General features: G+C 47.8%; 1 protein-coding gene across 2 annotated transcripts in view; it reads left to right on the top strand.

The window, feature by feature from the left end:
• The window catches only part of LOC135056327 (core histone macro-H2A.2), a 77,069-nt gene that overhangs the window by 18,815 nt on the left and 41,468 nt on the right, over window positions 1-16,786 (top strand). The window contains exons 1-2 of one of the 2 annotated variants that reach the window (XM_063961320.1): window positions 8,700-8,804; window positions 10,330-10,554. In XM_063961320.1, coding sequence (XP_063817390.1) covers window positions 10,383-10,554 — 172 coding nt within the window. In that variant the 5' untranslated portion in view covers window positions 8,700-8,804; window positions 10,330-10,382. Of the gene's footprint in view, window positions 1-8,699; window positions 8,805-10,329; window positions 10,555-16,786 lie in introns of those variants that run through there. The other variant, XM_063961319.1, reaches the window with a different exon arrangement.

The raw sequence follows: 16,786 nt of genomic DNA, 5'->3' as shown, positions 1-16,786 counted from the left end.
CTACAATACACATGATTGCTGGTGCTCCAGTCCATCAACCTCCTCTTCTGTGAAGCTTTTTCTGAAGACTTGGTACCAGCTTCACAGAACCTAAAAGGATTGATGGAAGTGCTATAGTGTTATCATAGGTACTTGTTAGTACAGGCATTCCCAACCACGGTCCTCAAGGAACACTAACCGTGCAGGTTTTAGTGATATCCAGGCTTCAGCACAGGTGACTTAATTAGTAGCTCAGTTATTTTGATTTCTCATACGTCCTAGAGGATGCTGGGGTCACCATTAGAACCATGGGGTATAGACGAGATCCGCAGGAGACATGGGCACTTGAAGACTTTGAAAGGGTGTGAACTGGCTCCTCTTTACCTCTGTGCCCCTCCTCCAGACTCCAGTTTTAGAATTGTGCCCAGTGAGACTGGATGCACTACGGGGGAGCTCTACTTAGTTTCTCTGAAAAGACTTATGTTAGGTTTTTTATTTTCAGGGAGGCTGCTGGCAGCGGTCTCCCTGCTTCGTGGGACTTAGGGGAGAGAGGTATGACCTACTTCTAGTGAGTTCAAAGGCTCTGCTTCTGGCTGACAGGACACCATTCGCTCCTGAAGGTGATGATCGCTGGGTACGCCTAGATGCTCACTCCCGCAGCCTGCCGTCACCCCCTTACAGAGCCAGAAGTCAGAAGACAGGTGAGTAGCAGAAGAAAGAAGACTTCTCTTCAGTGACGGCTTTATGAGGTACCGCGCGGCGGGCGAGATGCTGCGCGCCATGCTCCCACACAAATCACAGGCACTGCAGGGCGCGTGGGGTGGGGGTGGGGGGGGCGCCTTGGGCAGCATAAAATCCACAATTTGACCTGGCAAGAGAAGACATTAGTGCCTAGGCACTGTCCGAACCCCCGCCAATATAATTTATTTATTTAGAAGCGAGCAGAAGAGCGCCATTACGGACTAATTCCTCACTCCCTCAGCTCACTGCTCGGCGCCATTTCCTCTCACAAGGCTGCAGAGACGCTGGTCCTCCCTTCCACTGTCTGACAACTATCAGGGTGCAAAACGGGGGGGGGGGGCGGCGCAGTAGTTTTTGGTGCAATGTATTGGCAGAGAAGCGCTACAACTTCTGAGGCATTATTTAGTGTTTTCAGGGTTGTTGTTTGGCGCTGGGTTGTGAGCTGGCAAATCCTCTGTGTCCCTCTAACAGACTTTACTGTGGGTCTATCCCCTTATAAGCCCAGTGTGTCTGTGAGTGTTTGGTACATGTGTGTCGACATGTCTGAGGCTGAGTGCTCTTTCCAGGAGGAGACTGTATTGGGGACACAGGTATATGTGGGTGAGACCCTGTCGGCACCGCCGACTCCTGACTGGGTGAATGTCTTGAATGCGAATAGGACTCGTATCAGTAAGGAGGATGTGTTATCACAGGTCCAGGACCCTTAGGGGTCACAAAGACGTTCGTTTGCCCAGTTGGTTAACACTGATACCGACACGGACACTGATTCCAATGTCGACTATAGTGATCCCAGATTAGATCTGAAATTGGCTAAGAGCATTCAGTACATGATTTTGGCTATAAAAGATGTATGGTGTATCACTGAGGACCCGGTTGTTCCCGATAAACGGGTCTGTATGTATAAAGAAAAGAAACCGGAGGTGACGTTCCTCCCTCTCATGAACGCTCTATTTGAAAAGTCTGGGAAAACCCTGACAGAAAGTTTCAAATCCCTAAAAGGATTTCGGTGACTTATCCGTTTTCCTCTGAGGATAGGGAAAAGTGGGAGTCACCCCCCATTTTGGACAAGGCCCTGTCACGTTTGTCTAAAAGGGTGGCTCTCCCAGCACCGGGCACGGCGGCCCTTAAGGACCCAGCAGATCGTAAGAAAGAAACTACGTTAAAATCCATTTATGCGACCACAGGTACGCTGCTCAGACCTGCCATTGCATCTGCGTGGGTGAGTAGTGCTATTGAAAAGATAACTTGCCATCTGACATAGATACACTGGATAGGGATAGCATCCTCTTGACGCTGGGTTATATCAAGTACGCTGCAGCATACCTAAAGGAAACTGCAAGAGATATTGGCCTTTTGGGATCAAAAGCCAATGCCATGGCGGTCTCGGTTAGGCGAGCATTGTGGATTCGCCAATGGAATGCTGATGCAGATTCCAAGAAAAATCTGGCGTCTCTCCCATATAAAGATGGTGTCTTGTTTGGGGGGATGGCCTCGATGATGGTATCTACGGCTACCGCGGGTAAGTCATATTTCTTGCCTTATATTCCTCAGCAACAAAAGAAAACGCACCACTATCAAATGCATTCCTTTCAGCCCAATAAATACAGAAGAGGGTGAGGCTCTTCCGTCCTTGCTAGTAGAGGGAGGGGAAGAGGTAAAGGATCAACAACCCTGTCGAGTTCGCAGGAGCAGAAGTCTTCCCCTGCTTCTGCCAAATCCACCGCATGACGCAGGGGCTCTCATGCGGGAGTCCGCACCGGTGGGGGCACGTCTAAAACTCTTCAGTCAGTTCTGGATTCGTTCAGGCCTAGACCCGGGGTTTTTACAAATAGTGTTCCAAGGGTACGAACTGGAGTTTCAAGACGTTCCCCCTCGCCGATTTTTTCAAATCTGCCTTACCAGTTTCTCCTCCGGACAGGGAGGTAGTAAGCGAGGCTATACAAAAGTTGTGTCAGAATCAAGGAAGGCTTTTATTCAAGCTTTTTCGTGGTCCAGAAGCCGGATGGCTCAGTCAGACCAATCCTAAACCTGGAATCTCTAAATTTCTACCTGAAGAAGTTCAAATTCAGAATGGAATCTCTCAGGGCAGTGATCTCCAGTCTGGAGGAAGGAGATTTCATGGTTTCGGTGGACATAAAGGATGCCTATTCACATGTTCCCATTTATCATCCGCATCAGGCTTACCTGAGGTTTGCGATTCAGGATTGTCATTACCAATTTCAGACGTTGCCGTTTGGTCTATCCACAGCTCCGAGGATTTACACCAAGGTGATGGCGGAAATGATGGTTCTCCTCCGCAAACTGGAGTCACTATTATCTCGTGCTTGGATGATCTCCTGATAAAGGCGAGATCCAGGGACCAGTTGGTGCGAAATATTGCACTCTCCCTGACAGTTCTTCAATAACATGGTTGGCTCCTAAACTTGCCAAAGTCGCAGTTGCTTCCAACAACGCGTTTGTCGTTTTTGGGAATGATACTGGACACAGAGCTTCAGAGAGTTTTTCTTCCAGTGGAAAAGGCTCGGGAGATCCAGTGTCTGGTCAAACAAGTTCTGAAACCAGCAAGAGTGTCAATCCATCAATGCATTCAGTTGCTGGGGAAGATGGTTGCGGCCTTGAGGCCAGTCAGTTTGGCAGGTTCCATGCCAGAGTGTTCCAGTGGGACCTGTTGGACAAATGGTCCGGGTCCCACCTACACATGCATCGGAGGATAATCCTGTCTTCCAAGACCAGGATCTCACTCCTGTGGTGGCTGCACAGCTCTCACCTCCTAGAAGGGTGCAGGTTCGGGATCCAGGACTGGATCCTAATAACCACGGATGCAAGCCTCCGAGGCTGTGGGGGCAGTTACGCTGGGAGAAAACTTCCATGGAAGATGGTCAAGTTAGGAAACTTGTCTCCACATAAACGTTCTGGAGTTAAGGGCCATTTACAACAGCCTTCTGCAAGCGGAACATCTTCGAGATCTATCCGTACTGATCCAGTCGGACAATGTAACAGCAGTAGCGTACATAAACCGTCAGGGCGGAACGAAAAGCAGAGCGGCAATGGCCGAAGCCACAAGGATTTTCCCCTGGGCGGAAAAGCATACAAGTGTTCTGTCAGCGATCTTCATTTCAGGAGTGGACAACTGGGAAGCAGACTTCCTCAGCAGACACGATCTCCATCCAGGAGAGTGGGGCCTCCACCAAGAAGTCTTCGCAGAGGTGACAAGTCGTTGGGGAGTTCCTCAAGTACACATGATGGCATCTCGCCTCAACAAGAAGCTTCAGAGATATTGTTCCAGGTCGAGAGACCCTCAAGCAGTAGCAGTGGTTGCACTGGTGACACCGTGGGTTTTTCAGTCGGTGTATGTATTTCCTCCACTTCCTCTCATTCCAAAAGTTCTAAAGATCATAAGAAGAACAAACATTCGGGCGATCCTCATTGTCCCAGACTGGCCAAGGAGGGCTTCGTACTCAGATCTTCAGGAATTAGTCATAGGAGATCCCTGGCCTCTTCCTCCGCGCGAGGACCTGTTACAACAGGGGCCATGCGTGTATCAGGACTTACCGCGGCTACGTTTGACGACATGGCGGTTGAGCGCCAAATCCTAGCCCGTAAGGGTATTCACAGTGAAGTCATTCCCACACTTATTCAGGCCAGAAAAGGGGTAACGTCTATACATTACCACCGTATTTGGAGAAAATATGTTTCTTGGTGTGAATCCAAGAAGGGTCCTACGGAAGAGTTTCAGCTAGGACGTTTTCTCCATTTTCTACAAGCAGGTGTGGATGCTGGACTAAAATTGGGCTCAATTAAGGTACAGATTTCAGCATTATCGGTTTTCTTTCAGAAACGATTGGCCTCCCTTCCAGAAGTTCAGACTTTCGTGGAAGGCGTGTTGCACATTCAACCTTCAATCTTAATGGGGTTTTGCAGTTCCTTCAATCACATTGGTTTGAACCGTTACAGAAGGTGGAGTTGAAATTCCTCACTTGGAAAGTGGTCATCCTGTTGGCCTTGGCATCTGCAAGGCGGGTGTCTGAGTTAGCGGCCTTGTCTCACAAGAGCCCTTATTTGATCTTCCATGAGGATAGAGTAGAATTGAGGACAAGTCAGCAATTTCTACCGAAGGTGGTTTCCTTTTTCCACATGAACAAACCTATTGTGGTGCCTGTGGCTACTGACGCCTTCGCTGAGTCAAAGTCTCTGGATGTGGTCAGAGCTTTGAAGATTTATGTCTCCAGGACGGTTCAGATTAGGAGAACAGAGGCTCTGTTTGTCCTGTATGCTCCCAACAAGATTGGGTGTCCTGCTTCTAAGCAGACCATTGCGCGCTGGATCTGCGGTACGATTCAGCATGCTCATTCCACGGCAGGATTGCCGTTACCGAACTCGGTGAAGGCCCATTCTACTAGACAGGTGGTCTCGTCCTGGGCGGCTGCCGGGGGATCTCGGCGTTACAGCTTTGCCGAGCAGCTACTTGGTCGAGATCAAACACTTTTGCTAAGTTTTACAAGTTTGATACCTTGGCCGATGATGACCTCAAATGATCTTTCGGTGCTGCAGAGTCATCTGCACTCTCCCGCCCGTTCTAGAGCTTTGGTATAACCCCATGGTTCTAATGTGACCTCAGCATCCTCTAGGACGTATGAGAAAATAGGATTTTAATACCTACCAGTAAATCCTTTTCTCTTAGTCCGTAGAAGATGCTGGGCTAGTGTTCACTCCAGGTGTCTTTCACAGGGCGCATGCGCCCTGCCCCTTTTTTAGACACCTGAATGCCGCCCTGCCCGTTTGTGTGCGCCCTCTCGCCCTGCACTTTGCTGTCCGCCAGACCCGCCACTGGACACATTAACACACTGTCTCCCTGCATGAGAGACAAAGACCTCCGCAGCCCGTCCCGCCCGCCCATCCTTAGCTGTCAGCCGCCGCAGCTCCCCTCCCCTGCGAGCAGACTATAGGTCTGCTCATGATCTGTAGAGACAGGAGGGCTGGGTTTGACTCTCCTGCCGAGGCAAACCCAGCCCTCCCTCCTCTGTGTACATCATGGATCAGTGTGGTGGCCATTTCCAACCAGCTCCGCGGTGTGTGAGGGGGGACCAGCGCGATCAACTCCCGCAGCATCAGCCCCCAGTAAGTAAACTTGGCAAAAAAAAGCGGAGATCAAAAATGTTCCCTAGCTGGTGCAGTGTGTCTCAGTGCTCTCTACCTGGTGCAATGTGTCTCAGTGCTCTCTACCTGGTGCAATGTGTCTCAGTGCTCTCTACCTGGTGCAATGTGTCTCAGTGCTCTCTACCTGGTGCAATGTTTCTCAGTGCTTTCTACCTGGTGCAGTGTTTCTCAGTGCTCACTACCTGGTGCAATGTTTCTCAGTGCTCTCTACCTGGTGCAATGTTTCTCAGTGCTCTCTACCTGGTGCAATGTTTCTCAGTGCTCTCTACCTGGTGCAATGTTTCTCAGTGCTCTCTACCTGGTGCAATGTTTCTCAGTGCTCTCTACCTGGTGCAATGTTTCTCAGTGCTCTCTCCCTGGTGCAGTGTGTATAACGTGCTCTGCCTGGCGCAAAGTGTAGAATGTGCTCTGCCTGGCGCAATATGTATAACGTGCTTTACCTGTCGCAGTGTGTATAGGAGGTTCTACCTGGTGCAGTGTGTATTAGCTGCACTACTGTGTGGTGTAATGTGAATTGCCACTATTATGTGGCCATGCCCCTTCCCCACGAAAAACAACGCCCCTAAATTTTTGCTGCGCGCCTACGGAGCGCACTGTCCATTCTTTGTCATGTGGAAATGGAAGGACCAAGCATTATAGTATGTACCTAATTTTGCCCTTCTAACTGAAAAATGTGCCCTCCCGAATGAAGAATGTGCCCTCCCGAATGAAAAATGTGCCCTACCCGTGATCAGCACCCTGCCCTAAAAAAATCCTAGAGTGAACACTATGGGCGCCCGTCCCAGTGCGTACTGTATCTGCAGTTGTTAGTTGTGGTTACACACATGTTGTGTTACGTTTATTGTCAGCATGTTGCTGTTATTGGTCATGCCGTTGGCTTGTGTTCTGTTAAATGCCACGTTGTGCGGCAAGCTTGTGGTGTGAGCTGGTATGAATCTCACCTTAGTTTAACAATAAATCCTTTCCTCGAAATGTCTGTCTCCCTGGGCACAGTTCCTATAACTGGAGTCTGGAGGAGGGGCATAGAGGGAGGAGCCAGTTCACACCCTTTCAAAGTCTTAAAGTGCCCATGTCTCCTGCGGATCCCGTCTATACCCCATGGTTCTAATGGTGACCCCAGCATCCTCTACGGACTAAGAGAAAAGGATTTACCGGTAGGTATTAAAATCCTATTTTAAATATCTGTTCTGCAGCCTGGATATCACTAAAACCTGCACCGTTGGTGTGCCATGAGGACCGTGGTTGGGAATGCCTGTGTTAGTATAAGTAAAGCAGTGGTGGGAAAAAAGCAGCGCAACTAGATACTACAACAAAATAATAAAAATGTGGCACCTTTAGAACTCTGAAACATGCAAGCTTAACATAAATATATAATTTGTTTCAGAGCTGTGCTCTAAATCTTCAAGAGCAAATCCTGCTCATTAACAACATTATAATGGCCCTATTATTAAAACTTAAAAACGCTATTCCCCTCCTGGGGGATACTCTGCTTCCTAGCAATGTTGTGGGGCAGCAGTAAGATAAAACTTACCGTTCTGCCGTCCAGTCTGGATATGTATGCTCATGTGTGAGCTGCTTTTGCTGGTTCACATGCATAGTGAACTAGAAGCAAGACCTTGGTCTTCCACTCCCCCCCCCCCCCCCCCCCCCCAAAGAAAACAAAACAAAGATGTTAATAATATTTTTTTTTTAAAAGGCACAAAAAAATGTAAACGTAAGGGACTACGGGGAGGAATTCATTTGTTTGCGTTGACGGCTGTCTCTGCTTGGAGCCCAATGGAGCAATTCAGTTGTTGCTCGGTTCGGGCACGAACAGATGCCGGCATTTCTGCTCGCTGCCTCCTCAGGTAATGCGCAGAAATGTGCGAAAAGTGAATGATTTGGGCATCTAATCAACACTTTCCGCATTGCACCCATAATTTTAGTCGGGTCTAAACTCGTCAGTGCAAGGCGCGATCAGCATAGTAGTGCTCTGTGCATCTTAACTATTAGTAAGTGTTTTCTAATCAACTTACCTGTACAATTTCTTCTTTACTGAACCCAATATTTTCATGTAAATTACTTGTGTAGGTATTTAACATAATATTATTTTTGCCACTTGCATTGTATTAAAATTTGGATTAAATGTCTTATTGACTAATGTTTTTCTATTGTATTCTATGCAGAACAAATTACTATATTGTGTCATTGTCCTATGTATTGTATTTTAATTTGTTTATTTTCACTTTGTATAGTCATTAATTCCATGATATACATTTTACATTGCATGTTTGGGGCGCATATAGTAGTTACAGTAGTGACTAAAAGCATATGTCTGCAAACTCTGGGACAGATGTATTAACCTGGAGAAGGCATAAGGAAGTGATAAACCAGTGATATGTGCAAGGTGATAAAGGCAGCAGCCAATCAGATCCTAACTGTTAATTTACATATTGGAGCTGATTGGCTGGTGCCTTTATCACCTTGCACATATCACTGGTTTATCACTTCCTTATGCCTTCTCCAGGTTAATACATCTGCCCCTCGGTCCTCATTACCCCACACAGCGCATGTTTTGCAGGTAACCCAGCAGGTGCACAGGTGTATTAATTACTCACAGACACATTTTAAAAGGTTCGCAGGTGGAGCTAATTATTTCACTTGCGATTCTGTGAGGAGACCTGCAAAACATGCATTGTGTGTGCCCCCAAGGACCGAGTTTGAGAACCTCTGATGTATATGGTCTGAGAGTTAGACCAGTTCCAGTGCTGCTGCTGCTTAGCTTAGCTTAGCTTAGTTTAGCTTAGTTTAGCTCCTCCTCTCCTCCAGGGGCAGCAGAGCTTGCCTCACTTGCTGTCTGTGAGGAAGGGGAGGGGCAGTTGGCCTAGCTTCCAGCACTGCACCAGAGCAGACAGTAGAGACAGGACTGACTGGATAGCCAGGCCCAGGTGAGCAGTGAGTTGTGCAATGTCATAAAAACTCGACAGCCGTCGCCAAGATGAAGTAGAATGAGAATGTCTCGCTTAGTTTAATGCCTCTACAGCACCCCCCAAGCTCCAGCACCCTTAGGCAGCTGGTTAATGGTAGAGCCGGCCCTGCCTGGGCCAGACACAAAGTATGTTTGTTTAAGTCACACAGGTTGCTGTAGGTTCCTTCCTTTTTTTTTTTTTTAAATGTATATTTTTTTCCTTTTGTTTCCTACACATAATGGTTGGAAAGGTGCAGGCACCATCTTGGTTACATGCAAATATGAGGTGATCTGACAAATATGAGGTGATCTGATATAAACACAACTGTGCAATCTGTTGTGGTTAGTGGTTTATAAAGATAACTTCAGTGTGCGTGTGTTGGGTGGGTGAGTCTGTGAAGGGGTATTCTATTGGCTGCAATAATTTTCCTTTAGAAAAAATGGCATTTTCGTGATTTTTTTGCATGGTGGTCACTATTGTGTGATCCAATTATAGCCTTTTATTTATTTTTTGCGATAAAAATGACTCGTTTTCATACAAAAATACATAGGATCCGCATAAAGCCACGGACCTGTGCTTTTTTTGCAGAAAAATGCTTGTTATTGTGGGTTTGGTTTCGCCTGCCAAAATCACCAATAAAAGGCGGCATCGGGGCTAATTAAATTGCCTTATTTCCATTATATTAACCCTGATATTGAGATATTATGTGATTTAATCAAACATATTTTCATTGCTTTATATGCAAATGATCTAAAGCCTGCCCATAATGTTTTCATTCAGTGAACACTGAGTTTAAAGAGCCCTATTATGAAGTACTAGATCACAACTCAAAATAATTTTCCTCTATTAGCAAAGTAGAGCACTTCAGCTGATTAATAATGCCAACATCTTGTACTTGTGTTGACTTTTATATTTTAGGCTCTACTGTCTGTCCATATTTTCATGGAATTGCCCATTTGTAGTACTTGAATGGGTTCCACTACATTCTTGTTCAGTGCTTGGTCTGAATGTTGGAGTAAAGGCGGTTTTATGCTAGAAATGAGTTAAGATAAGCCCATTGTTCCTGTTCTTACTGAATTATAACCTTGGTCCCCTGTTCTTTAATGTAACACTTCTGTTACATTCTGGTTACCCCTTTCTTTTCTTTCAAAAAATTGTGCATTTTTTAGGGTAAATCTGGGTACACACTGGAGCGACCAGCAATCGAGACGTTTTAATGAATGACTAAATAATAATATAATGTTCCGTCCTTCATTAGCATACACCAGGTCACATGCCAAATCGTCCAGCAGGCTGTGCATCATGGCCGACCGGATGATGTTGCATGGGAGCGTTCACACTAGGCGATGTAGACAATTTGTCATTACGGAACTGCAAATATTCCCGATATCGCACCAGTGTATACCTGGCTTAAGGCATATATGGTAATGGACCTTATTTTGTGAGTGGGCATAGGAGTTGCAGCCTCTAAATATTAAGATTTCTTTCTTTTCTTTTTTTACAGCCACATTACTTTGCAACTGAATAGTATATAGAGACGGGAACCAGACCGCAAACATGTCTGCTCGAGGTGGGAAGAAGAAAACCACTAAACTGTCCCGCTCAGCCAGGGCTGGAGTCATCTTCCCAGTTGGTAGAATGATGCGGTACTTGAGAAGAGGCACACACAAGTACAGGATAGGCATGGGTGCCCCTGTATATATGGCTGCTGTCATAGAATACTTGGCAGGTAAGAAATGGCTGACAACAGGAGTTCTTTCCTCAACCAATATAATTAGACATATGGTTCAATGGGGATTGGGTACGGGATCCCGGTGGTCATGATCCTGTCCGGCAGAATGCCGGCAGGGGGTCAAGTGCAACAAAGCCCCTTGCGGGCTCGGTGGCTCACTGCGCTCGCCACAAGTTTTATACCCACTGCATTGGTGTCGTGGACACCCAGGAGTGGGAATAGCGGTGGTGGCGCTGGCGGTCGTGATCCCGGCATCGGTATTCTGACCACCAGGTTCCTGACTACATCCCGGTTCAATGGAAATTACCAGGGATTCTGACCAATGGTGAGTAAAGTCTATCAGTATGCACAAATCACAAAATGTACTTTTCTCTGACGTCCTAGTGGATGCTGGGAACTCCGTAAGGACCATGGGGAATAGACGGGCTCCGCAGGAGACTGGGCACTCTAAAAGAAAGATTTGGTACTATCTGGTGTGCACTGGCTCCTCCCTCTATGCCCCTCCTCCAGACCTCAGTTAGATTTCTGTGCCCGGCCGAGCTGGATGCACACTAGGGGCTCTCCTGAGCTCCTAGAAAGAAAGTATATGTTAGGTTTTTTATTTTACAGTGAGACCTGCTGGCAACAGGCTCACTGCAACGAGGGACTAAGGGGAGAAGATGCGAACCTACCTGCTTGCAGCTAGCTTGGGCTTCTTAGGCTACTGGACACCATTAGCTCCAGAGGGATCGACCGCAGGACCCGTCCTTGGTGTTCGTTCCCGGAGCCGCGCCGCCGTCCCCCTTACAGAGCCAGAAGCATGAAGATGGTCCGGAAAATCGGCGGCAGAAGACTTCAGTCTTTACCAAGGTAGCGCACAGCACTGCAGCTGTGCGCCATTGCTCCTCATACACACTTCACACTCCGGTCACTGAGGGTGCAGGGCGCTGGGGGGGGGGGGCGTCCTGAGCAGCAATAAAAACACCTTGGCTGGCAAAATAATCACAATATATAGCCCCAGAGGCTATATATGTGATAATTACCCCTGCCAGAATGCATAAAAAAGCGGGAGAAAAGTCAGCGAAAAAGGGGCGGAGCTATCTCCCTCTGCACACTGGCGCCATTTTCTCTTCACAGTGTAGCTGGAAGACAGCTCCCCAGGCTCTCCCCTGTAGTTTTCAGGCTCAAAGGGTTAAAAAGAGAGGGGGGGCACTAAATGTAGGCGCAATATTGTTTATACAAGCAGCTATTGGGGAAAATTCACTCAGTGATAGTGTTTATCCCTACATTATATAGCGCTCTGGTGTGTGCTGGCATACTCTCTCTCTGTCTCCCCAAAGGGCTGTGTGGGGTCCTGTCCTCAGTCAGAGCATTCCCTGTGTGTGTGCGGTGTGTCGGTACGGCTGTGTCGACATGTTTGATGAGGAGGCTTATGTGGAGGCGGAGCAGATGCCGATAAATGGGATGTCGCCCCCTGTGGGCCGACACCAGAGTGGATGGATAGGTGGAAGGTATTAACCAACAGTGTCAACTCCTTACATAAAAGGCTGGATGACGTAACAGCTGTGGGACAGCCGGCTTCTCAGCCCGCGCCTGCCCAGGCGTCTCAAAGGCCATCAGGGGCTCAAAAACGCCCGCTCCCTCAGATGGCAGACACAGATGTCGACACGGAGTCTGACTCCAGTGTCGACGAGGTTGAGACATATACACAATCCACTAGGAACATCCGTTACATGATCCCGGCAATAAAAAATGTGTTACACATTTCTGACATTAACCCAAGTACCACTAAAAAAGGGTTTTATGTGTGGGGAGAAAAAGCAGGCAGTATTTTGTTCCCCCATCAAATGAGTGAATGAAGTGTGAAAAAGCGTGGGTTCCCCCGATAAGAAACTGGTAATTTCTAAAAAGTTAATGATGGCGTACCTTTTCCCGCCAGAGGATAAGTTACGCTGGAAGATATCCCCTAGGGTGGATAAGGCGCTCACACGTTTGTCAAAAAAGGTGGCACTGGCGTCTTAGGATACGGCCACTTTTGAAGGTACCTGCTGATAAAAAGCAGGAGGCTATCCTGAAGTCTGTATTTACACACTCAGGTACTAGACTGAGACCTGCAGATAGTGCTGCTGCAGCGTGGTCTGTAACCCTGTCAAACAGGGATACTATTTTGCGAACATAAGTCATCGTCTTATATATGAGGGATGCACAGAGGGATATTTTGCCGGCTGGCATCCAGAATTAATGCAATGTCCATTCTGTCAGGAGGGTATTAGAGACCCGACACTGGACAGGTGATGCTGACTTTAAAAGGCACATAGAGCCTTATAAGGGTGAGGAATTGTTTGGGGATGGTCTCTGGGACCTCGTATCCACAGCAACAGCTGGGAAGAAATTTTTTTACCTCAGGTTTCCTCACAGCCTAAGAAAGCACTGTATTATCAGGTACAGTCCTTTCGGCTTCAGAAAAGCAAGCGGGTCAAAGGCGCTTCCTTTCTGCAGAGACGAGGGAAGAGGGAAAAAGCTGCACCAGTCAGCCAGTTCCCTGAATCAAAATTCTTCCCCCGCTTCCTCTGAGTCCACCGCATGACGCGGGGGCTCCACAGGCGTAGCCAGGTACGGTGGGGGGCCGCCTCAAAAATTTCAGCGATCAGTGGGCTCGCTCACAGGTGGATCCCTGGATCCTTCAAGTAGTATCTCAGGGGTATAGGCTGGAATTCGAGGCGTCTCCCCCCCGCCGTTTCCTCAAATCTGCCTTGCCGACAACTCCCTCAGGCAGGGAGGCTGTGCTAGAGGCAATTCACAAGCTGTATTCCCAGCAGGTGATAGTCAAGGTGCCCCTACTTCAACAAGGACGGGGTTACTATTCCACACTGTTTGTGGTACCGAAACCGGACGGTTCGGTGAGACCCATTTTAAATTTGAAGTCCTTGAACACATACATAAAAAAATTCAAGTTCAAGATGGAATCGCTCAGGGCGGTTATTGCAAGCCTGGAGGAGGGGGATTACATGGTATCCCTGGACATCAAGGATGCTTACCTACATGTCCCCATTTACCATCCTCACCAGGAGTACCTCAGATTTGTGGTACAGGATTGCCATTACCAATTCCAAACACTGCCGTTTGGACTGTCCACGGCACCGAGGGTCTTTACCAAGGTAATGGCAGAAATGATGATACTCCTTCGAAAAAAAGGGAGTTTTTAATTATCCCGTACTTGGACGATCTCCTTATAAAGGCGAGGTCCATGGAGCAGTTGTTGGTCGGAGTAGCACTATCTCGGGAAGTGCTACAACAGCACGGATGGATTCTATACATTCCAAAGTCGCAGCTGGTTCCTACCACACGCCTGCTGTTCCTGGGGATGGTTCTGGACACAGAACAGAAAAAAAGTGTTTCTCCCGCAGGAGAAAGCCAAGGAGCTGTCATCTCTAGTCAGAAACCTCCTGAAACCAAAACAGGTATCGGTGCATCACTGCACACGAGTCCTGGGAAAAATGGTAGCTTCTTACGAAGCAAAATTCCATTCGGCAGGTTCCATGCAAGAACCTTTCAGTGGGACCTCTTGGACAAGTGGTCGGAATCGCATCTTCAGATGCATCGGCTGATAACCCTGTCTCCAAGGACCAGGGTATCTCTACTGTGGTGGCTGCAGAGTGCTCATCTTCAAGAGGGCCGCAGATTCGGCATACAGGACTGGGTCCTGGTAACCACGGATGCCAGCCTTCGAGGCTGGGGGGCAGTCACACAGGGAAGAAATTTCCAAGGACTTTGGTCAAGTCAGGAGTCGTCCCTACACATAAATATTCTGGAACTGAGGGCCATTTACTATGCCCTAAGTCTGGCAAGGCCTCTGCTTCAAAACCAGCCGGTACTGATCCAATCAGACAACATCACGGCAGTCGCCCATGTAAACTGACAGGGCGGCACAAGAAGCAGGATGGCGATGGCAGAAGCCACAAGGATTCTCCGATGGGCGGAAAATCACGTCTTAGCACTGTCAGCAGTGTTCATTCCGGGAGTGGACAACTGGGAAGCAGACTTCCTCAGCAGACACGACCGACACCCTGGAGAGTGGGGACTTCTTCCAGAAGTCTTCCAACTGTTGGTAAACCGTTGGGAAAGGCCACAGGTGGACATGATGGCGTCCCGCCTAAACAAAAAACTAGATATTGCGCCAGGTCAAGGGACCCTCAGGCAATAGCTGTGGACGCTCTAGTGACACTGTGGGTGTACCAGTAGGTTATGTATTCCCTCCTCTGCCTCTCATACCAAAGGTACTGAGAATAATAAGAAAACGAGGAGTAAGAACGATACTCGTGGTTCCGGATGGGCCAAGAAGAGCTTGGTACCCAGAACTTCAAGAAATAATATCAGAGGACCCATGGCCTCTACCGCTCAGACAGGATCTGCTACAGCAGGGGTCCTGTCTGTTCCAAGACTTACCGCGGCTGCGTTGGATGGCATGGCGGTTGAATTCCGGATCCTAAAGCAAAAGGGCATTCCGGAGGAAGTCATTCCTACGCTGATAAAAGCCAGGAAAGAAGTAACCGCAAACCATTATCACCGTATTTGGCGAAAATATGTTGCGTGGTGTGAGGCCAGGAAGGCCCCAACAGAGGAATTTCAGCTGGGTCGTTTTCTGCACTTCCTACAGTCAGGAGTGACTATGGGCCTAAATTTGGGTTCCATTAAGGTCCAGATTTCGGCTCTGTTGATTTTCTTCCAAAAAGAACTGGCTTCACTGCCTGGAATTCAGACATTTGTAAAGGGAGTGCTACATATTCAGCCCCTTTTTTGTGCCTTCTGTGGCACCTTGGGATCTCAACGTGGTGTTGAGTTTCTTAAAATCACATTGGTTTGAGCCACTTAAAACTGTGGATTTGAAATATCTCACGTGGAAAGTGGTCATGTTATTGGCCTTGGCTTCGGCCAGGCGTGTGTCAGAATTGGCGGCTTTGTCATGTAAAAGCCCTTATCTGATTTTCCATATGGATAGGGCAGAATTGAGGACTCGTCCCCAGTTTCTCCCTAAGGTGGTATCAGCTTTTCACTTGAACCAACCTATTGTAGTGCCTGCGGCTACTAGGGACTTGGAAGATTCCAAGTTACTGGACGTAGTCAGGGCCTTAAAAGTTTATATTTCCAGGACGGCTGGAGTCAGGAAAACTGACTCGTTTTTTATCCTGTAGGCACCCAACAAAATAGGTGCTCCTGCTTCTAAGCAGACTATTGCTCGCTGAATTTGTAGCACAATTCAGCTGGAGCATTCTGCGGCTGGATTGCCGCATCCTAAATCAGTAACAGCCCATTCCACGAGGAAAGTGGGCTCATCTTGGGCGGCTGCCCGAGGGGTCTCGGCTTTACAACTTTGCCGAGCTGCAACTTGGTCAGGGGCAAACACGTTTGCTAAATTCTACAAATTTGATACCCTGGCTGAGGAGGACCTTGAGTTCTCTCATTCGGTGCTGCAGAGTCATCCGCACTCTCCCGCCCGTTTGGGAGCTTTGGTATAATCCCCATGGTCCTTACGGAGTTCCCAGCATCCAGTAGGACGTCAGAGAAAATAAGATATTACTCACCGGTAAATCTATTTCTCGTAGTCCGTAGTGGATGCTGGGCGCCCATCCCAAGTGCGGATTGTCTGCAATACTTGTATATAGTTATTGCCTAACTAAAGGGTTCTTGTTGAGCCATCTGTTGAGAGGCTCAGTTATATTTCATACTGTTAACTGGGTATAGTATCACGAGTTATACGGTGTGATTGGTGTGGCTGGTATGAGTCTTACCCGGGATTCAAAATCCTTCCTTATTGTGTCAGCTCTTCCGGGCACAGTATCCTAACTGAGGTCTGGAGGAGGGGCATAGAGGGAGGAGCCAGTGCACACCAGATAGTACCAAATCTTTCTTTTAGAGTGCCCAGTCTCCTGCGGAGCCCGTCTATTCCCCATGGTCCTTACGGAGTTCCCAGCATCCACTACGGACTACGAGAAATAGATTTACCAGTGAGTAAAATCTTATTTTTACCTTCTAGTATAATCAATGCCAGTGCTTATTTATTCTTTATGAAAATTGCAGTACTATGAAAACCATTATCAGTACTCACCTCAACCCACCTCCAGCTTGCTGAAGGTCCTGTGGCCAGGTAAATGGTTCTCCGATCTATAAAAAAGCTAAAATGGTAGCATCTGGTGAAACTAGTTCCAAGCTGGCGTGTGACTTCTACCTCTTTCTGGAATAAAATAGCACT

Source organism: Pseudophryne corroboree, chromosome 3 (genome assembly GCF_028390025.1).
Source record: "Pseudophryne corroboree isolate aPseCor3 chromosome 3, aPseCor3.hap2, whole genome shotgun sequence".
Lineage (NCBI taxonomy): Eukaryota > Metazoa > Chordata > Amphibia > Anura > Myobatrachidae > Pseudophryne > Pseudophryne corroboree.
The sequence above is the reverse complement of the archived record's forward strand: the minus strand, read 5'-3'. Positions and strand labels throughout refer to the sequence as shown.